Source organism: Microcaecilia unicolor, chromosome 13 (assembly GCF_901765095.1).
Source record: "Microcaecilia unicolor chromosome 13, aMicUni1.1, whole genome shotgun sequence".
Lineage (NCBI taxonomy): Eukaryota > Metazoa > Chordata > Amphibia > Gymnophiona > Siphonopidae > Microcaecilia > Microcaecilia unicolor.
In genome coordinates, this window is record NC_044043.1 from 77,530,182 (window position 1) to 77,553,229 (window position 23,048).

The window sequence follows — 23,048 nt, forward strand, 5'->3', positions numbered from 1 at the left end:
GAGAGCTCCAGGAGACCCGGGTGAGCCAGAGCGAGCTCACCCGCGGCCTCGTGGTGCGCACCCGACCTCGTGGCGCGGCCCGACTCCACACTTGTCTTTAGATTGTACACCTGTCTTTTAGATTGTAAGCTCCTTGAGCAGGGACTGTCCTTCCATGTTAAATTGTACAGTGCTGCGTAACCCTAGTAACGCTTTAGAAATGTTAAGTAGTAGTAGGCTCCGATGCTACCCTGGCGCTACTAAAATAGTGAGTACTCGATTACCACCGGGAACACACCGGCGCTACAAAACTAAAAATAATTTTGTAGTGCCGGAAATGGCGCACGCTGGGGTGGTAACTACCGCCGGGCTACTGCAGTACTTCCTTTTTAGCGAGCGGTAAGCCTGCGTTGGGTTTACCGCCGCTTTGTAAACGGGACCCTCATTATCTTCAGCTTCCCGAGCATCTTACACCCTTCTAATATGAAAAAAACGTAGGTTTTTTTTTTTTTTTTTACTAAGCTGTGGTTAAAGGAGGCCTGAGCTAGCGTCAGTGTGTTTTTGACGCACGCTGAGGACCCCTTTTACCACAGCGGGTAAAAAGCTGTCTTTTTTTTCTGGAAAAGAAATAGCCATGCAGTAAGTGAACCACTTACCGTACGGCCATTTCAGTACTTACCGCCACCCATTACCTGCGAGCTGCCCGATTACTGCTGGGCAGGGGCATAGCCAGACCTCGGCGGGAGGGGGGCCAGAGCCCGAGGTGGGGTGCACTGTTTAGCTGCCTCCCCCCGCTGCTGACCCCCCACCACCACCACTTTGGACCCCCGCCACCGTAACCGCAACCCCCCCCCCCCACCACAACCGCCTGCCTGCCCTCTGCCCCGCCACTGCATCAGGTACCTTGTTTGCTGGCGGGGGTCCCCAATCCCCGCCAGCCAAAGAGTCTTCTTCAGCGCCAGTCGACTCCGGCGCCTTCGTTTTGTGATCATCTGTTTCTGACGCCTTATGTCCTGAACGGAGCTACATGCACGGTGCAGGATGTAAGGCGTCAGAAACAGATCATCACAAAACGAAGGCGCCGGAGTCGACCGGCGCTGAAGAAGACTCTTCGGCTGGCGGGGATTGGGGACCCCTGCCAGCAAACAAGGTACCTGATGATGCGGCGGCGGGGCGGGCGGTGGTGGGGGGGGGTCAAATGTAGAGGGGGCCAGGGCGTAATCTTTGGGGGCCCATGCCCCCGTGGCCCCATGTAGCTACGCTCCTGCCGCTGGGTAAACATCAGCGCTACAAAAATAGAAATTATTTTTGTAGCACTGGAAATGGTGGACGCTGGGGTGGGAACTATCTACTATAGCCCAGCAGTAGTTCTGGGTTGGCGCATGGCAAGCCTGTTGCTGCATGCCCACCCTTTAGTAAAAGGGATGAAAATCCAACTAACGAAGGAAAAGACACTAACAGCTATGTGCCTGATGGAAACAGCTGTGGCCCATGCTTGGTTTCCCTGCCGCCTTCCACAGGTTATTATCAATAAATACCAAAACTCATTGTAGCTAATGGAGCAAACACAAATGGCTTCAGCCTGTGACTTTCACATTCCCACGTATAGTACATCACACAGACGTTAGTTATCTCCAAAAGAAAATATCTAATTGGCGTTTGTTTTCCGTCTGTCTGCCCAGACGATAAATGAGCTTTCCAAGCTGTTGACAGCACAGCATGGCTGCGTAATTAACTACAAGTTTCCGAGACACACATTGTTTATACGGTCTTCAAAATGAGAGTGTAATAACACTGCCATCTATTTCTGAAACCAAAGTACAGGCTTCGACCGACATATAAAAAGGGACATGAAGTATGCTGCCAAAGATATCACCTGAAAAGAACATTTTCTCACCCCCCTCCCCCACACACCAACATCCTTTCTAACTGGCTTTGTTTTGCCATTGGTTATACAAAATTGTAATAAAATAAAAAATAAAAAGATGCAAATATCCATGTACATTTTTTATATTTTGTGGCATTCTAGCCTTTAATTTCAATTTTGCAAATGTAGAGAATTACGAGGATCTTACATTTATTCGATCCATAAATGTCTTCGTTTTTCCTGTCTTCTCCTTCTCCCTTTCAGTTAGTTAAATAATATTTCAGGAACTAGAGAACACTTGCTTCCAAAGTCAAAAACAGCAAATTAGCCAATCAGCTGCAAGCAGAGTTCACCAATCAGATTACAGATGTAACTGCAAGCAGAGTTCACCAATCAGATTGCAGCTGTAACTGGACTCTACCAATCAAAGCACTGTCCATGTAACAGCCATTCTATCCAATTCTGTTTTTTTTCTTTAATTAAAAAATATTGTTTATTAACACTAATCAGCAATGAAAAAAAATGAAAAACGCTGTGCAGCAGGCAACTTGAGCACAAGTACAGAACCGAGCAAAGAAAACCATATTTATCTACTGCATAGTCTGCCTCACTACAGTTGTTTTCTACATCAGGCAATGTCACCTCGATACTCTTTATTGAATTTTAATAGCATGTACAATTTCTCTGCATATTTATTTAAATAATTTATTTCAAGTCTCACTTTTGCAAACATAAGCTCCCAAGATCTCCATTCTGCAGAGCCACATACTACCAAGGTGGTCCCTGGACAAAATTGAGTTGATTGCAGGCTGTGATAACTTTTGTTGCACCAACATAATTATTCATACATATAGTTGTGTTGTGCATGACACGTTGAGACTAGAGCAATTCCTTCTTAATGCCACATCTGTGAGGGGCATAGCCAGACACCCAATTTTGGGTGGGCCTGGGCCCAAAATGGGTGGGCAGAAGAACTCCGCCTTGTCCCACAAGTGATTTGGTCTCTCCCTCTCTCGCCTGCATGCCATATGGTCTCTCAAACATCCCCCCTCCCCCGCATACCTTTTAAATAGCAGATTTTCACCGGCAGCGAACAGCAACTAATACACACTGCTCATGTTGGCCCCACTTGCAACTTCCTGTTTCCGCATAGGTAGGAATACATCAGAGGGAAGGCTGTGGGGCCGGTTTGAGCACTATGTATCAGTCGCTGCTCACTGCAGGCGAAGATCTGCTATTTAAAAGGTATGCAGGAGGGACAGTTGGGAGTTTTCAGCTGGTAGGGCTTGGGAATCTCTGCCAGCTACATTATTAGATATGCTGTTGCTACTGGGTGGGCCTGAACCCAAAGTGGATGGGCCTGGGCCCACCCTTGGCCACGCCACTGGTGAAGGGGACCTCTGTGGTTTCTAAAGCAATATCTTTAGGTAATTCCTGTGCTAGTCTGAATAAAAAGGATTACCACCTGAACTGAGTTCAGTAACCTCTCTAACAGTGATTGTTAAAAGCTGGCCTCTGCCAACAACTGGTGAACTTCTGTTAGGTCACTGACCTGGACTCTTTCTGAATCTGCATCCTTTATCCCATTGCAGCTAAAGTGACAAAAGTTACTGTATGCTAAATCAGTTTAACATACATTATCCTAGACATTATTGTGTGTCAATTCATTCATGTTAAACAATGTGGTGGATGCCATTGGCCACAACCTGGTACATTACATGGAAACATGGCCCCTCTAGTTGTAGTACTGGGAGACTACTAGCAGAGCTGCTGGTACCATTTTGGATCCCAGCGTTGGCAAGGGTGGGAGCAACTGGGGATTCCTTCTGCCCACCCATTAAGACACCAAGGAATATCTAAGGTGTACCTAGAAGGGGAATTCAGTAGTATGGGGAGCCTGAAGAACATACTATTTATTTATTGCATTTGTATCCCACATTTTCCCACCTCCTTGCAGGCTCAATGTGGCTTACAATACATCATGAATAGTGGAAATATGAAAGAAAATATACATTTAGTATTATAGAAGGGTCTAGAGTAACATGATAACTAAAAACACGATGGTAGTTTAACAAGCAAATGTTGTAAGGCAATTCTAGATATACGTTTAGGACTTGGGGGGGGGGGGGGTGGTGAAGCTTCCAGATGAAGGTTCACAATTTAGGGGGGGTCCCTTCAGGTTGAAGGAGAGTCTGATTGGGGGTACTATTGAGAGGTCCTGTTATGGGAGTGATCTGGATCCAACTTCTTTTTTTTAAGGTCCTAGCTCCTTTAACAGACTGCCTGGTAGCATCAGGCTGAGGCTTCAACTTCTTTCTTGAAGGGGACCTTTAGAAACTGGTTAAACAGTCTTGTTTCCTTTAGTTTATATCCTTCTCTAGCAAAGAATAAAATGCACTAAACTGTGGCATATACATAGTTAATATCGCATGTGGCAGGGAAGATGAGGAAAGGAGGTCTGCCACATAGATGCCAAGTTACCCAGTTCCAGCTGAAGACTTTATCGCCAGTCTTGGTTTTGAACTTACATCCCAAAGCAGTGTGACACTTGTAGTGTTTGATCCTGTCCATTAAAATCAGTGCTGCAAGTCCCATAATGCACCAGGATAGGGGTGGTCGGAATCCAGGAATGTCCCAAAAACTCCAGCCTGGAACTGGGTAACTTGGCATCACGGCTGCTGATTTATTTATAGTACTGCTGGAGGTATGCAATGCTGCATTGTAGTAATAAGCACTGCGGTAAAATTATGTCCCTACCTCAAGAGCTTATACTCTAAGTTAGTACCTGAGGCAGTGGGAGATGTGGAGGGGCATAATCACAAGGGGCACCCAAGTTTTCCTGAGGACGTCCCCACAGGACATCCAGCGAAGGGGCGGGGAAACCCATATTATCGAAACAAGATGGGCGTCCATCTTTCGTTTCGATAATACGGTCGGGGATGCCCAAATCTTAACATTTAGGTCGTCCGTAGAGATGGTCGTCCTTAGACTTGGTCGTTTCTGATTTTCGGCGATAATGGAAACTAAGGATGCCCATCTCTGAAATGACCAAATACAAGCCCTTTGGTCATGGGAGGAGCCAGCATTCGTAGTGCACTGGTCCCCCTGACATGCCAGGACACCAACCGGGTACCCTACTGGGCACTGCAGTGGACTTCAGAAAAAGCTCCCAGGTACATAGCTCCCTTACCTTGTGTGCTGAGCCCCCCCCCCAAAAAAAAAACCCACTCCCCACAACTGTACAACACTACCATAGCCCTTATAGGTGAAGGGGGGCATCTAGATGTGCTTACAGTGGGTTTGTGGTGGGTTTTGAAGGGCTCACATTTACCACCACAAGTTTAACAGGTAGGGGGGATGGGCCTGGGTCTGCCTGCCTGAAGTGCATTGCACCCACTAAAACTGCTCCAGGGACCTGCATACTGCTGTCATGGAGCTGGGTATAATATTTGAGGCTGGCATAGAGGCTGGGAAAATATTTTTAAAAAATTTTTTTTAATGTGGGAGGAGGTTAGTGACCACTGTGGGAGTAAGGGGAGGTCATCCCCAATTCCCTTCGGTGGTCATCTGGTCAGTTCGAGCACCTTTTTGTGGCTTGGTTGTAAGAAAAAAAAAAGACCAGGTAAAGTCGTCCAAGTGTTCATCAGGGATGCCCATGTGTTAGGCACGCCCAAGTCCCGCCTTCGCTACACCTCTGACATGCCCCCGTGAACTTTGGTCATCCCCACGACGGAAAGCAGTTGGGAATGCCCAAAATCGGCTTTCGATTATGCCGATTTGGGCGCTCCTGTGAGAAGGACGCCCATCTTGCGATTTGTGTCAAAAGATGGGCGTCCTTCTCTTTCGAAAATAAGCCTGAAAGTGACCCAGCCAGGGTCACAGTTGATGGTGGTAGCAGAAGCAGGATTTGAACTCTGGCTTTTAACCTGCCTTGGCATTTTCTTTAAGTGATTGTCCATTTTGCAATATTTTCTCATTTAGGCAAAATCAGACAAGGGAAATCCTGAGCAGGGCTGGCATAATTGATCCAGAGGAAGAATTTAATTTGGACATTTATCACAGGGAGAATCGATCAGAGGTTTCTAAAACAACTATGCTCACTGATGTGTTTAGACTATGTGACAAGTTCCATGGCTCGGCAAAGGGCTGCTGCTGGGTGGAGGGGCGTTGTTCATTTTTTAAATTGTATTTTGGCTGTGTGCTATTTAATTTGTGGAGAAACCTCAGGATACCCTCCATTGTACGAGTGTCACTCCAGTCCAGGCCTGTTCTAATTATGTCCCTGACTTGCTGAGCCTTTCATAAATAGCTATTCAACAGAGACAGGACATCATCCACATTTCTTTTTCGTAAAAGCTTTAAATGCTCTAGAAATAAAAAATAGACAACGGCAAAAAAAAATGAAGAATTTGAATATGTTTTTCAGTCTAAAACTGCATTTTGTTAAATGATTTTCAGATCAGCTCTTTAAACTTAGAAAGTTTTATTGCATTTTTGGAACACCGTAAAGTTTTTAAAAAATTTTTAATTTCTTTGTATTTAAATAAATTTGTATTTGGAAGAACAAAAATAATTTGTCCAGTCATTCAAGGTCTACAGTCTCTGAAGCCCAATGTGATCATTTAGCAGATGTAGAGAACAATATGGGAGGGAGCTAGAAAAGTATAAAGTACAAAATTTTATTTTTAAAAAGTGTATTTTAACGTTGCCCTTCTTAGTAACAAAATATATTGCATGCTACAATGTACAAATGCAAAAAAACAATGGAAATGACAATGGGGCCCTTTTACTAAGCCGCATAAGTGTCTACGCGTGCCCAGCGTGTGCCAAAAATGGAGTTACCACGTGGCTCTCACTCTAATTTCGTTTTTGGTGTGCGTCCGATACACGTGGCTGAAAAATAAAAAATTTTTGCCACGCGCATTGGACGCACGCTGAGTGGCATTTGGCGCGCATAAGTCATTACCACCTGGTTACCGCGTGAGACTTTACTGCTAGGTCAATGACTGGCAGTAAGGTGTCGGACCCAAAATGGATGCGTGCCAATTTTCATTTTCGGCAAAAATTTTAAAAAAGCCTTTTTACAAGTGTGCTGAAAAATGATTCTGTGCGTGCCCAAAACCCACGCCTACACTACTGCAGGCCATTTTTCAGCGCTGCTTAGTAAAAGGACCCCACTGTGTTGAGATTGGAATTGTATGAACAATACATCCTAGAGATGTGCGTTCATTAATGTGCCTTTCAGGGTCCATTTACTAAACTGCAGTAAAATGTGGCCTTTATGCAGATTTTTCCCACACACTAAGGCCATTTTTACTGTAACTGTAAAATGGCCAATTTTCTAATTTTTGTGGTAATGGTTAGTGCACAGCCAAAAAATACAGTGAGAGCACTTACCCTCATCCATTTTTGTAGGTGATAAGGGAAAAGTAGAGACTAATAGACGATTCACCACTGGAGACGTGAGTCCAACAGTCTTTATTATATCAGAGATAACGACCCGACACAGGCCGTGTTTCGACGCTAAAAAGCATCTGCATCAGGGGTCAATAAATACACTACAAAGCAAAACATATAACATATAAATAATGCCAATAAAAACATATATGCACATCCATATAGAGATATGAAAATTCAATAGACACTAATTTTCTGATCAGAGGTCAATATGCTCAAATATGCTTAATAACCATTAAAACAGCATACATATATTCAAATATATGTATGCTGTTTTAATGGTTATTAAGCATATTTGAGCATATTGAATTTTCATATCTCTATATGGATGTGCATATATGTTTTTATTGGCATTATTTATATGTTTTGATTTGTAGTGTATTTATTGACCCCTGATGCAGACGCTTTTTAGCGTCGAAACACGGCCTGTGTCAGGTCGTTATCTCTGATATAATAAAGACTGTTGGACTCACGTCTCCAGTGGTGAATCGTCTATTAGTCTCTACTTTTGCCTTCTGTGATTCGTCATCGTAGAGAACTTTTCCTGTTCTATATTTTGGATGTAGGTGATAAGGGGTCATGCACAATTCATGCACTAACCAGTTAGCATGTGCTAATGTAGATGCGCCAAGGGGCCTTTTACTAAGCTGCGGTAAAAGGGAGTCTGCGCTAGCGTCAGCACGTTTGACGTGAACTGAGGCCCCCTTTTACCGCAGCAGGTAAAAGGCTGTCTTTTTTTTTTTTTTTTTGAGGAAAAGAAATGGCCATGCGGTAAGTGAAACACCGTGTGGCCATTTCGGTGAGGAGCCCTTACCACCACCCATTGAGTTGGCGGTAGGGGATCCACCACCACCTCCAAGATTTACCTGGAATCAATGGCAAAGAGTGGAAGTGATCCCCCTCGGTTCCTGCTCTGTCCAGTGCTGGGTTCAAAATGGCTGATCCCTAGTGGGGTCTTCTTGTACTACCACTAGGGCTCAGCCTTCCATTTAAGGACAATTGGAAGTTGTCCTCATGAGGGGGTAAATTCATAACAGGGTGCCTATGTGAAATGCCCCAAAAGATACCTTTTTAGCCCTGTTTTATAAAGTCACCTATATGCCTTTATAAAATGTGCTTTCAGAACTATCCTTAATAGTGCACAAATTTTCTCACACAAATTTCAGTTATATACCAGCTCTAAAGCAGATTAAATGTGTGCATGTACATGAGTACAGTAATACCTCGGTTTTTGTTGAGTTCGGTTATCATCGTTTTTCGTCGATTTTCTTCGCGAAAAATTTGTCTCAGATTTCGTCGGCGTACCCACATGACCTCGCTGCTAATTTTGCAAAAACGCGTTCTCCTGCTCAGTGTGCCGTTGTTTCTCGTTGTGTGAGCATCACCTCTGCTCGTCTAGCCAAACAATTCCATTGCTTTCCAGTGTTTTTATTCATATGGAAATAATTGCCTCGGTTTTCGTCGGTTTCGGATTTCGCCGATTCTTTTCGGACAGATTATCGACGAAAACCGAGGTATCACTGTATTTTATACATTGCAACTCCACCGCAGCTTCAATCCTGGAAATGCGTATGCACAGTGAATAACAGAATTTTCTTTTTAATATTTCTGTATTTTTTACCCAGGGCCTCTTTGCATATAATGGAACCCTGTGCTAAAATAGCATGACTTGTGGTAATTTAACCCATCTTAACAGTAGCCCATTTTGATAACTTCCCACCTTAATGTCAGCCCCACCTATGGCCCATCCATGTTAACACCCTCCATACAATTAATCACTATGGGCTATATTCATTAAATAGTGTTCAAAAATGGACACTCAAAGATGAGCATAAAATAGTATTGAGGGACGATTTCGGTGCCCAAATTTGGACACCAGGACTTATGCCTGCTGAAACCAGCTGTAATTCCCAGCGCCCAGTTTGGGCACTCAGCCTTAGTATTCTATAACACTGCGTGCACACTTTAGGAATGCCTCTGACATGCCTATGCACCTTCCATGGCCATGCCCCCTTTCGGGTTGCATGCTCTAGGATTTGGGCACACATTGTTAAAGAATAGCACATAGCAAGATATGCATGCCAATTAAGGGGTCCTTTTACTGAGGTGCCCTGAAAAATGGCCTGCGCTGGTGTACACGTGTATTGAACGTGCACAGGTCCATTTTCCAGTGCACCTGCCTTGTTTTTCGGCCGAAAATGTACTTGCGGCAAAATTTAAATTGTTGCGCGTCTATTTTGGTCCTGAGACCTTACTGGAGAATGGCAAACACAGAAGAAAGCGGACCTCCGCAATGGAAAAACCAAGAAAAGAACACAGCGAAGGTGACAAGATGGATGACGCCAAACAAGTTTTCTTTCTCCATTTTCCTAAGGTGTTGTTAGAGAAATCCAGTGTTTGCACAAGACTCTCCTTATGAGAACCAATAGCACTTTGCCATACAGGGACTCCTGAGGCAGGCCTGAACGGCTGAAACACGACTCGTGTCGAGTCCAGTTTTTTTAAGAATAAACTCTTGCTGTGAACTTTTTTCTGAGTCCAGCAGAAGTTTGTTTGGCGTCATCCATCTTGTCACCTTCGCTGTGTTCTTTTCCTAAGACCTTACTGCCACCCATTGACTTAGTGGTAAGGTCTCACGCGTTAACCAGGCGGTAATCATCAGCACACGTATGCTGCCAATTACCGCCCGGTTAGCGCTGCGTGCCAGAAAATAAAATATTTTTCCAACGCACATAGTGGACACGCATAAAAATTGAAATTACCAACTGGGCCACACGGTAGCCGGGCAGTAGTTCTGAATTGACGCGCATTGGGTGTGCGAAGGAGCCTACATGGCTTAGTAAAAGAGCGCCTAAAGTTGGTGCCAATTAGCACCCAATTATTGGCACTAATTGGCTCATTAGTTGGGTGCACATCTGGGATCAGTGCCCAATTTTGGGCTCCATATATCGAATCCAGGGGTATATCATTTGAGGACGTCATTATAGAATAGATATCATGTACAATGTAGACATTCATTGCTTGGATACCAGTATTCTATAACTTTACTCGTGTGCAATTAGCACTTAATCTTAAGCAATATGCTGTCCTCCCTGTCTCATTTCATTAGGCTACTGGTACAGAATTCTGTTACATTGTGAAAGATCTTATTATTCAGGAACCACACAGGCAATGTTGGAATAGCGAGACAAAGCATTCTGTGTTGGTGGGAAGGGAGGAAGGAGAAGCATAGCTGTGCCCTAGGCATGACCTTTTCCCAATGTAAAAGGTTAGTGAGCAAGTGTACACTCAACAGATTTTCATAGATTCAGTTTTTGCCCTTTTTGTGTCTTCCTTGCAGGTCAGAAATTCAAGATATCGATAGCAATTCACAGTGTCACAGTTTAGTAAATCGGAAATCAGACGAGCCAGACGAGGAAGATGATGATGACCTGGAGGAAGATTATGAAGATGGCAGCTTGACGGGGAAATCACAGGATGAGACAGCATCACCCACAACAGAGCCCCGGGGAGCCTTTGAGGAGGATGAAGAGGATGAAGAACCCACATCACTCACCATGAGCTTTGACCATACCCGAAGGTTCGTAGCATTACACTTTCAATCTGATTGCCATGCGCCGTTGGCAGGTCATAGGTCATATCACTGTTTTATTTTCTTTAACCATGAATCATACTTGCAGCTTATTTACCAAGCCCAGCTTATAATAATGCATCCTTGTGTATAAATTTATCTGCAGAAATGGAAATGTTTGAGGAAGTTCTGAGGAGCACAAACATTAGATTTTTATGCAATAAAATCTTTAAATGCGTGCATTTCCCTTTCAGTGGAGGATTATTTAGTAACAAAATAATCTAAATAAAATAGCATTCCCTTAGCACCTCATAGAAATGAGCTGTGAAAGTTTGGAAACAGTGCCTTAAATTCAGAAGTGTTATTCTTTATTCCAATTTTATTTTCATTTAGGAACCCTTTGAATAAAGTGTGTTAAGCTGCAGTTTGTGCGGTAACTGCACCGAGCCATGGAAACATTACTGTGCTGGAAACAGCCAGAAGCAGACCAGCAACCTTAGAAAAGTGCAAATTTATTTAAAACAAAGCTCCTGGCCATAGACGGTCGGTAGCCCAACTGTTTGGGGAGGCTAAAGGGGCGGAGCTTACCTCCATACGCTCCGTGGCAGCGACGTCAATGAAGAAAAAGACTACACAGGCTCGCCGCCAGCTTCTCCCTTCTCTCTGCACACAGTGTCCCGCTCTCGCGGAAACAGGAAATGCATCACCGCAGAAGGCGGGACACTGTGTGCAGAGAGAAAGGAGAAGCTGGCGGCGAGCCTGTGTAGTCTCTTTCTTCATTGACGTCGCTGCCACGGAAATAAAAGATCAAAATGCGCGGGGCGGGAGGGTGGGCTGCATCACAAGCGGAAGTCCACGATTGGGCTGGGGAGGCTTAGCCTCCCCAAGCCTCTTATACGGGGCGCCTATGCACCCGGCGTGACCACGTTTTTCCTCTTGCTGTGTCAGGGCTGGGGGCTAGAGGGGAAATCCCCTCTAGCCCCCACCCTTGCCGCAGCCTGTTGAGGCAAAATGTGGCCATGTCAGGGGCCTTGTTTTAAATACATTTGCACTTTTCTACAGCTGCTGGTCTGCTGCTGGTTGTTTCCTACTATGATCTCTTGCAGATCGTTGCCTCTCTACTGTGCTATGTAACATTACTGTTCTGACATGACAGCAATGCTAATTCGTGAGTTAACTGCGTTGCTGTGCTATGGTGCAAGAAATTGGCATGGACTGCACATTGCAGTTAGCATATAGTACCTTATGGTATATGAACTGTCACTCATGCAGGTAGCGGAGATGTGGTAAGTGCGTCGGCGTTATTGTCAGTATACTTACTGCATGGTAAACAGTTTTTCTGCTTGGTATCTTATGAGAGCATGCTTGGAATATCCCCAGAAGTTAGTGTACAGGCTTTGCACGAATCGTGCAATACGTGCAATATTTTCTTGGGATTTAGTAAAAGGGCCCTTTTAGAACAGTGTTTCCTAAGTCTGGTCCTGGCATGCCCCTTGCCAGTCCAGTTTTCAGGATATCCACAGTGAACGTGCATGAACTTGATCTGCATATTCATTATAGATATCCTGAAAACCTGACTGGCAAAGGGTACTCCAGGACCGGACTTGGGAAACACTGCCTTAGAATAAAGAATGTTTACATATGGTAATAAAGGATAAAAGTATTTTTCCTTAAATGCAGACTCTCTCCTATGTTTGCTAAATACAGATTAACCATGTGTGGCTGACAGATTTTAATTATGGTATGTACAGCACCTTGATAATGATGTGATGGTGCGGTCTGTCAAAATCCTCTAAATAAACAAATAATAAATACATTTAACTGCAGTGCTGGGCAGATAAAAGGAATTTTTCCATTGGCATAAAGAGGGTGATTTCATAACACACCTGCACCTATGCGTCCTTATAAAATTATAGTGAAAGCGGTAGAAATAAGGCCTACCTTGCCGACACAGCACATTCAAAGTGAATGGACTGTGTCAGCGCTAGTGCGGCTGAGTAAACAGGGGGGTTAGATTATTCACGCACATGTGTATTTTACGATTTATGTGTGCACTTGTGAACTCTACCCAAATTCCACCACAGGACACACCAACCGGCAATGTATGCGCCCTCGTGTCATCGCGCTTATTTTTACACTGGTTGGTATTTTATGAAAGGCCATTTACACATGTATGGGAGTAATTCTCTATAGCTCACCTAAACTTAGGTGCCTGGGATGATGTGCACTAAGGGGTGAATTCTATATATCGCGCCAAAAAATCAGCGCCAAAAAAAATGCTTAAGTGTTATTCTGTAAGCCGTGCCTAAAGTTAGGTGCAGTTTATAGCATACTGCTTAAATCCTGAGGGGAGGGGGGTGGTCACCCATAAATTTTCGTGTGTCCATTTGCACCAACAAAAACATGGTGCAAATGCCCCCACCTAAATTTACACACGGAAACCCCCTTATTCTATAATTGCGCACATAACCCAAAACCATGCCCGTGGTCTGCCCCAAACCACCCATGACCCTCCCATTTCCGCACCCCCTTTTTTAGGGCATGCGTAAAATTTAGGGTGTGGATCACGCACCTAAATTTATGCATGTGCACCCTAATTGATTCCAACAGGCATCAGTAATTGCTTGTTAAAAAGCCAATTGGCACTAATTGGTTCATTATTTAATTAAATTGCATGGGCAAATTGGGTATGCAGCCAAATTTGCGCACACAATTTTTGGCGACTTTTATAGAATTAGGGTGTAAGCACCAACTCTATAACCACAGCCATTATCGTATACTAGCACAAGTCCAGAGTTACGTGCCTAAGCTCTTGTGCCAGCTCAATAGCTGGTGTAAATGCTCACACCTAACCATACACAGTTAGGTGTGTAACTGTTAGTATTTTATAACAAGTGCATATAAGTGCTATGTACGCCCCTGACCCACTCATCCTCTTCCCAGGTCCACGCCCATTGCAGTTGCACACTATGGATTTCGCATGTGCAATTTGCAGAATCCCAACTAAGGACAGTTATGTGAATAATTACTAATTGAGCAGCTAATTATTATATTAAGTGACACATGTAACCGACAGTATTACATAACTTGCGTGTGCAACTTTATATACAGTGCCAAATGTTAGGCGCTATTTCTGTGCTGACTTTTCAGCACGGAAGAAGCGTTCTAAAGGATGCAAGGTGACGAAATGGGGCAGAAACGGCAGATCTGCGTGAAAACACACTTACGCACCCATTTATAGAATAGTGTATGTTTCCACATAGATTTGCAAAGGGGGCATAGGCAGGTCAGGGGCGTTCCCATAAAGGACTAGATTCTATATATCCCGCCTAAAAAAAAATCAGCACTGAAAAAAATACGCCTACATTTCTGCACGGTTTATAGAATACGCTGAGTGCCCGTCCATGTGACTACATTTAGTCGCAGGCAGTTAAGCCAAAAAAAAATTTGGTGTAAATTAGGCGCGGACCGATTGTATTCTATAACAATGGGCAAAGATTTTAGAAATGCCCATGACCCGCTCGTGGCCACACCCCCCCCCCCCCCCTTTTCAAGTATGCTACTTACAATTTATGTGCATCATGTTACAGAATATGCCTAGACAGTTGTGCGCATACATTTCTAATTAATGCCAATTAGTGTCTAATTGCTTGTTAATTGGCAATTATTGGCACTGATGGGCTTGTTAACTAATTAAGTTGCATGTGCAAATCCAGAATATGATTGAATTTGCGTGTGCAATTTATGTCGTGCTATATAGAATCCAGGGGGAAACGTGCAGAGTGTTATAGAATAGCGCAGATCCGCCTGCAACTCCCCGCACCCAAAGTTGGGCGCACATCCTGGCGCTACTTGCTATTCTACAAAAGACGCTGATCCCAGAATGCCCATTATAGACTACCTTTCAATGCTGAATTTGGAGCACCATTTACCGAATCTGGCCCTAATCGTAAAATTGTGCTTGCAGGAATATTGTATTGGGGGTATGGCCACATACATGCAAAAATGGTACTATAATATTACCCTCATAATAAGAAAATCCCTTTAGTAGACCTAGCCCTAAATGGGGTTTCTAAGATGGCTCTAACTTTTTTCTGTGCCAGATCATACATTTTAAGGGCAAAGCTATACACCAAATATGTGTATAGAATATAGAATAGTAGCACTTATGGATATAATCGATTCCAATAATTAGTATTTACGGACATAAGTGCTACATGCTGTTTTCTGAAGAATACGTTAAATTTGCTTTGTGCATCACTGCAAGGGGACACACACATGGGCAGAGCCTGGGCGGGCCATGGGTGTGTCACCACATGGCACATGCAACTTATAGAATACAATCAGTTGGCCGCGTTGCTTGGCCCATTTAGGCACCTACTTACACCTGCTATTGACTCGCCATAACTCACTGAGTCTAGTATTCGATGCCTTAGAGCAGTTGTAGAACTGTGCACCTACACTGAGTTGTAGAATCGCCCCCTACATGCACATTGGCTCTCATAAAATTTAAGGAGGTTGCTTGGGTTTGAAATGTTGATCAGCTCTCACAGAACCAGTTTGCAGAAGGATCTAGCAAGACCTCTAAGGAATTAGCAGGCTGTATCCCATGAGATACTGTAACAATGTCAACCTGTTGAGTGGCTGAATCTAGCTGACTGTTCAGGAAGTGGGCAGCCTTGGTTGTGTTCCAAGGGACAAGGGACAAGGGAGAATTTAGCCAACCAAATACAAGTGAACATAGTGCAATGCTAAATCTAGCTGGCTAAAGTGCTCAGTGTCCTTTTCAGCATTTATGCTATTCTACAAAAGACGCTGATCCCAGAATGCCAATTATAGACTACCTTTCAATGCTGACTTGCCCAGCAGTGACTCTGGGCAAGTCACTTAACCCTCTATTGCCCCTGGTACAAAATAAGTACCTGAATATATGTAAACCGCTTTGAATGTAGCTGCAAAAACCCCAGAAAGGCAGTATATCAAGTCCCATTTCCCTTTCCCTTCCCTTATCCCATGAGATTCCCACACCATCTATAACATCTCTCATAAATAGTCACACCTCTCACCTTTTGAGTCTGAAATACTTACAGATTATGAGTTCAAATCCCCCCTATTCTGTAGATTCTCAAGCCCCCATTTATAAACCTGCATTGAACTTTTGCAGATAAGGCATGTTACCTTCAAAAGCTAATCTGCAGTAGCTGTAAAACCTCCACAGTAATTTTGGGGAGTGTTCCCAGGACATCGGGGAAGACAGCTATGCTGCTAATGGAGGGTAAGGGAAAGGGAAATGGGACTTGATATACTGCCTTTCTGAGGTTTTTGCAACTACATTCAAAGCGGTTTACATATATTCAGGTACTTATTTTGTAACAGGGGCAATGGAGGGTTAAGTGACTTGCCCACAGTCACAAGGAGCTGCAGTGGGAATTGAACTCAGTTCCTCAGGATCAAAGCCCACTGCACTAACCACTAGGCTACTCCTCCACTCATTCCACCAATAAGAACCAACCTCATCAGTGATGTCACAGTGGCTTGATTGTCCGATACTTGGCTCACTTCTGATATTGTGATGTCATAAGGGACAGAGAGAAAGGGAAATGGGACTTGATATACTGCCTTTCTGAGGTTTTTGCAACTACATTCAAAGCGGTTTACATATATTCAGGTACTTATTTTGTACCAGGGGCAATGGAGGATTAAGTGACTTGCCCAGAGTCACAAGGAGCTGCAGTGGGAATCGAACTCAGTTCCCCAGGATCAAAGTCCACTGCACTAACCACTAGGTTACTCCTCCACTAGTGGCCATACCTGCGTATTGTCAACACAACCACAAACAAGAAATACAGTGAAAGTATAATTAACTGTTCCACGTTATATACTGCAATAACAGTTAATGCACATGACACCCAGATGAAGTGCAAGGCGCACTCCCTGACTCTAACCTGAAGCTCCATGTTAGGTCTTTAATGAGGCAGTTGACATGCATTGTTAACACAGAGGGACATTTTCGATATGATGTCCAAATCTGATTTTGGACATTTTGCAAAATTAGTGTGTATAAATCGTTAAGTGTATTCTGTAATGCAGTGTGCATAAATTTTAAAGCACGCAGGCAAAAAGGGTGTGGTTATAGGTGGGGAAATGGGTGTTTTGTGGGTGTTCCAACATTTACATGCACTGTTATAGAATTTGGCCCTCTGCGTCAAAATCTACACACTGGGATTTATGCCACATTTTCATTGGTGTAAACGGAGGAATGTATTTTTAGGTGCTAGGATATCAACTAAGCGTACTCTATGTACTGCGACGAAATCTAGGCGTTGCTTACAGAATACACTTAGGCGGAAATAATTTCCATGCAGATTTTTCAGGTGCCACAAATTAAAGTCTGGCCCTGTGCGCCTGTCTCTGGCGTTTAGACGCACACATTTACCCAAGCTCTATGGCGGGCATTACATACTCATGGCTAAATTATACGCATATGTTTTCACCGTTATGCTACTATTCTATTCTGGAAAGTAGGTGCCTACGTTACTGTATAAAATGGGCTCCTATCAGGTGCCCAGTTAAAAAAAAAAAATTGCCCCCCCCCCCCTTATGTGCTTTAGTAAATAAGTTCCTTATTCCCTTAAATAGCCCAGAAATAGTACTTTCTCCCCATGTGCCCAATACAAACAGATAATAATGAGAAGATTGGTCTTCCCTCCCCTCATCCTTTCGGAAAATTGTCATGCCGTTCAGCCCCCAACTACATGTTGATGGGCCATGCAACCTCAGAGATGGTTGCACACATGCATTCTAAAACACTGAAAGAGGTGAGGTGAGACGGAAACCTCAGATGAAAGAGGTTGTATGTGCCTTTGAATTATCATTACGTTCACTGTGTGTCACACTGACTACGGGGAATGTCGTTTTTTTTATTTGGAATCACACCAGCCAGCAGCCTTTCACCACATCAGCGACACATTCCCCATTTTTCAGCACCAGAGCCAACATTGCCCCTTCATGTGTTGGCTCTATGTAAAGTTGCCTGAGGAATGTCCCCTGTAGCCAGGTCAAAGCTCACATTTTGCATATCAGGATTTAGGGTGTGTTTTTGGTGACTTTTGAGGCGAGGTTAAATTATTTGGACCTTTTGCCTTGGACCTCACCTAGAAGATGACCACTGTTCTCACCAGTGTGTGGGCTGTCGTGCTTCAGTGCTTCAATGTTTTTTTTATTATTTCAACTGTAATACATTCCCAGACTATTTGTACAAGCCATAAATAATATGCCAGAACTCACAGCAAGTCTGCCTGAATCTTTAGCCAAGCTACACTCCGGAACCTAAATGTTGCTTTTCATTAACTTTTGTGGTGTTACGAATTACTTACCTGGTGTATCTCTTTGTAAGCATCCTTTCATTTGCTTCTTCGTCTTTGCATGCCCGATATCATAACCATCTCTCCATTCCTGTGACGTATGTAAACGTGAAGAGCATTTTGCATGCTTGCAGGCACTAACTTAGCTAAATCTTACATTAGCAAGGTTGTGACAAAAAAAGGCAAGACAAGCTAACGACAGGTCAACCCCTTCCCCTGGTTATTGGTACAGGTGTATTGAGGAGGAAGAAGCCGGCTTATTAGATATGGAGCAGATTCCGAATTTTGGGAAGGGGCTGGATCTTCGAAAAACAGCAGAGGAAGCTTTTGAAGTTAAAGATGTGTTTAATCCCACCTTAGACTCTGAGGCATTAAAAGAGACTCTGTACAGGCAGGCTAAGAACCAGGTAGGTATAATCACACCACGTGATACCTTAGCTTGCTTCACAAATGTACTGGCTAATATCAGATCCACGGATGAATTTCTGTTTTCACAACTTGGTTGGAATTTTGATGAAATTAAAAATTTCTTCCGCCCAAAAGTTTACGCTCAGCATAAAGGGCATTTTTTTAACTTAGGTTTTGTGATGTACAGTTACAGTGTAAATGAAATTCAATGGTGCACTAAAGGGACACTCAGAGGCATATTTTCAAAGCACGTAAAAGTTCCATAGGTTACAATGGAACTTTGTAAGTCTAATCTATGGAACTTTGTAAGTCTAAGCGCTTTCAAAATGAGCCATGATAGTCTCCTAACCAGAGAGATGCAAAATTTGTCAAATTAGATTCATGGAGCGATTCATCAAACCTGAAAAAATTGTGCTCTGTCAAAATATTGTTCTACAAGCCTTCTTTTTTTTTTTTTTAAACAAACCAAGCAACTCTGAAAAATACCAATTTCAGGTTGATATTTAAAATGATTTAAGTGGCCAGAAATGGTTCCTGGCTAGTTAAATCACTTGTTCAGCACTAGTCGGCATTGCCAGCAGCACATAATGAATTAACGCCTAAAAAAACCACAAAGAACCTCGCTGGGGTAAATAGTTCAAATGTCAAACCACCATAAACCAATCCATGACAAAAAAAATTAGAGCTTTGGCACTGAAAGATTGATGATGTTATATCAAAAAGAATTATTTATTAAATTTATTTGTAAGGTATGTGAGAATTCAGTATAGGCTGCATCCACAGCAGAGCTGTGTTATTTATTTATTTGTTTGTTTGTTTGTTGCATTTGTATCCCACATTTTCCTACCTATTTGCAGACTCAATGTGGCTTACATGATACCGTGATGGTGATCGCCAATTCCGGTATGAGAAATACAGAGTGGTACTTGCATTTAGGATCAACAAGTGATAGAGTACATTGGGTAGTCAAGGAGGAAGGGTTAAGCTTTGTCCAGTTCTTGTATGAGTTTCATTGTGTTGTGTGGTTCCGGTGTTTAGGTTGGGTCATTATGGTATGCCTTTTTGAACAAATTGGTTATCAATGAACCACCTTTCATTCAAAGTACTCAAACAACGAGAGATAGATATATATATATATATATATATATATATATATATATATATATATATATATATATATATATATATATAAAATAATCTTGACATTTATTATTCATCATGTGCCCTTAAATCAAATTTCCTCGGAACTCACTTCAACTGTCACTCAATTGTACTCACTCCGGAGACTCACACACCCCTTTCACCATTCATATATTTAAATCATAGTATCCCTGCAGGTCAATATATTAATCGAACAGAATATGGCTTTTACAAAGTACAGCGATGAAATAAAGTGTCTCTGAGCTTGACAAATCTTATCACACATATGTCCATGTAGTTATTATAATGTTCTTTCCAAACTCTCTGGTAACCAATATACGAATTCCAGAGGTTAACTTGATACTGCTTGTCACTTTCCGTTGTGCAAGTATTTTCAGACTTTAACAAGTCAATGCATAGCTAGAAAGATACCAAAATCTAGCTTAGTGCTGTATCGCCCATCTGTTTTACAGGCTGTATGAGTGTTGGTCTGAGGAGAGAGCCACAGTACTCGGCAGGAGAAGGCTACCAAAAAAACCATTCACATTAAAGAGATTCTCCAAATTGCCCTTAATTCATCCAGGTCCTCAACTAAGCATATTCTATAATTGGCGCCTAGATTTAAGCACCGATTATAGAATACACTTAGTTGATGTCTCAGTGCCTAAAACGACGCGCATCCATTTATACCAACAAAAACATGGCGTAAAATCCCCCCGTCACGTAGATTTACACGGATTGTGCAATATTCTATAACTATGTGCGTAAATTTCGGAATGCCCATGAAACACCAGTTTCCCTACCCATAACCATGCCCCTTTATGCCTGCACGAATTAGATGTTCGGCGCACTTTGTTACAGAACACGCTTAGCGAGTTGTGCGTGTAAATTCTAATCAGTGCCAATTAATGCTCGGTATTGCTTGTTATCAGCACTCATCAGCTTCTTAAGCTTGTTGAGTTACGTGCATTGTTATAGAATCCGCGCTGATTCTGGCACGGATGTCTAGGCGCGGTATATAGAATCTGGGGGAATGTGGCTCATATGACCCATTCTATAGATAATGTAACTCCCTGAAAACCAAAACAAATTTTTTATTTTTTTTAATGAAACATTTATATAAACATGCAGGGGCGTAGCTGTGGGGGGCCACGGGGGCCTGGGCCCCCATAGATTTGGTCCTGGATCCCCCTGCCGACGACCCTCTTGACCCCCCCTCCCGCCACCAACCTTCCCCTGCCGTCGCCGTGGGCTACCTTTGCTGGCGGGGGACCCCAACCCCCGCCAGCCGAGGTCCTCTTGCTTCCCGCAGAAGGCTTCGTTCTGTATCTGACGTCCGTGCAGGGTGTCAGACTCACAGAAACAGAACGAAGCCTTGCAGATCAAGGCTTCGTTCTGTTTCAGTGAGTCTGACATCCTGCATGTACAACATGCAGGACGTCTGAAACAGAACAAAGCTTTGCGCGAGAAGCAAGAGGACCTCGGCTGGTGGGGATTGGGGTCCCTCGCCAGCAAAGGTAGGTGACGATGGTGGGGGAGAGTTGGCGACGGGAGGGGGGTCGAGAGGGTCATTGGCAGAGGGGGGCAAAGTTGGTGGTGGCGGTGGTGGTGGTGGTGGCGGCGGTGGTGGTGGCGGCAGGGGGGTCGGCGGCGCCAGGGGGGCTAAAATGTGCCCCCTCACCTGGGCTCTGGACCCCCCTCCCGCCAAAGTCTGGCTACGCCCCTGTAAACATAACTTATAATAGTACTAAAGTCTGTACAGTTTCATTCCCTGTGAAGATATTTCTGCAGTAAAATAATGCACAGCCATATAGGGCTCCTTTTACCAAGCTGCAGCAAAAGGGGGCCTGCGTTGGTGTGGGCACATGTTTTTTTACATGCGCCGAGTCCCCCTTTCACCGCAGCTGGCAAAAGGGAAGTCTCGCTTTCCTGCAGGAAATGGCCGTGCGTCAAGTAAATCACTTGCCCCATGGCCATTTCAGGGGGGGATCCTTTACCGCCACCCATTGAGATGGCAGTAAGGGATCCTGCGCTAACCCAGCAGTAACTGGGCAGTGTGTGGCACTGCCCAATTACTGCCAGGTACACTCCGGCGCTACAAAAATAAATTCATTTTTGTAGCACCGGAAATGACGGCACGCTAGGGGTAGGAAGTACTACCGGGCTGCTATGGTAGCCCAGCGGTACTTCCTGTTGGGCATAAATTACCTCCGTTTAGTGAAAGGAGCCCATAATAACTTTATTTATTTATTTATTTAGATATTTTGCTCACACCTTTTTCAGTAGTAGCTCAAGGTAAGTTACATTCAGGTACACTAGATATTTCTCTGTCCCATGAGGGCTCACAATCTAAGTTTGTACCTGAGGCAATGGAGGGTTAAGTGACTTGCCCAAGATCACAAAGAGCTGCGGTGGGATTTGAACTGGCCACCTCTGGATTGCAAGACTGGTGCTCTAACCACTAGGCCAGTATAGCGAAAACCATGTGTCTAAATCCATTGGCTCTTGCTATACCTTCTGATAAAGTTATTATATGATTGTGGTGCTTTCAAGAGACTGGGCATTATTTTACTGCAGACAATATCTTCACAGTGAATGGGAATGTAGAGACTTTAGCACTATACTGAATTCTCCCTTACCTTACAAACAACTTTAATAAAAAAAATTCTTTTTGATATGACGTCATTAACCTTTTAGTGCCAAAGCTCTAATTGTTTTTGTCAGGGATTGGTTTTGGTGGTTTGACATTTGGTTAGCACCTAAAGCAAAACTGGTCTTTTTTTTTGGGGGGGGGGGGGTCCAGGGCAGAGTTGGCACTTGGTTGGTTAAATGCTAATTTTCAGAAATTAACCAGCCAAGGTAAACGCATGAATAGGACCACCTGAAAGTCAGTCTTACCTTTGGGGCCCTCTTACTAAGGCAAGTAGACGCCTACATACGTCAAATAGGTATTACTGCAGGGCTACCGTGTGCCCCGGGCAGTAATTCTATTTTCGACACGTGTCCAAAACACACTGTAGAAAATCTTTTCTACAGAATTTAAGCGCTGCGCATAACAGAATACGCTTAGAGACTCCTCTTACTAAGCAATAGTAAGTCCAATGTGGGCTTACTGCTCACTATACAGGAAGTACCGCCAGACTACCGCAGCAGCCCGGCGTCACTTCCCCTAGCACGCCGTCACTTCCTGTGTTACAAAATTGTATTTATTTTTGTAGCACCAGATTGTACCCAGCGGTAATGGGGCAGTACCGCAAACTGC

The 23,048-nt window shown here is 43.7% G+C and overlaps 1 protein-coding gene across 3 annotated transcripts in view; it reads left to right on the forward strand.

Annotated features, from left to right (window-relative positions):
* PRDM16 (PR/SET domain 16) overlaps positions 1-23,048 on the forward strand; it is an 895,576-nt gene that overhangs the window by 866,961 nt on the left and 5,567 nt on the right. For 2 of the 3 annotated variants that reach the window (XM_030222585.1, XM_030222587.1), the window contains 2 exons: positions 10,644-10,883; positions 18,471-18,645. In XM_030222585.1, the coding sequence (XP_030078445.1) occupies positions 10,644-10,883; positions 18,471-18,645 (415 nt within the window). The remainder of the gene's footprint in view (positions 1-10,643; positions 10,884-18,470; positions 18,646-23,048) is intronic. The other variant, XM_030222586.1, reaches the window with a different exon arrangement.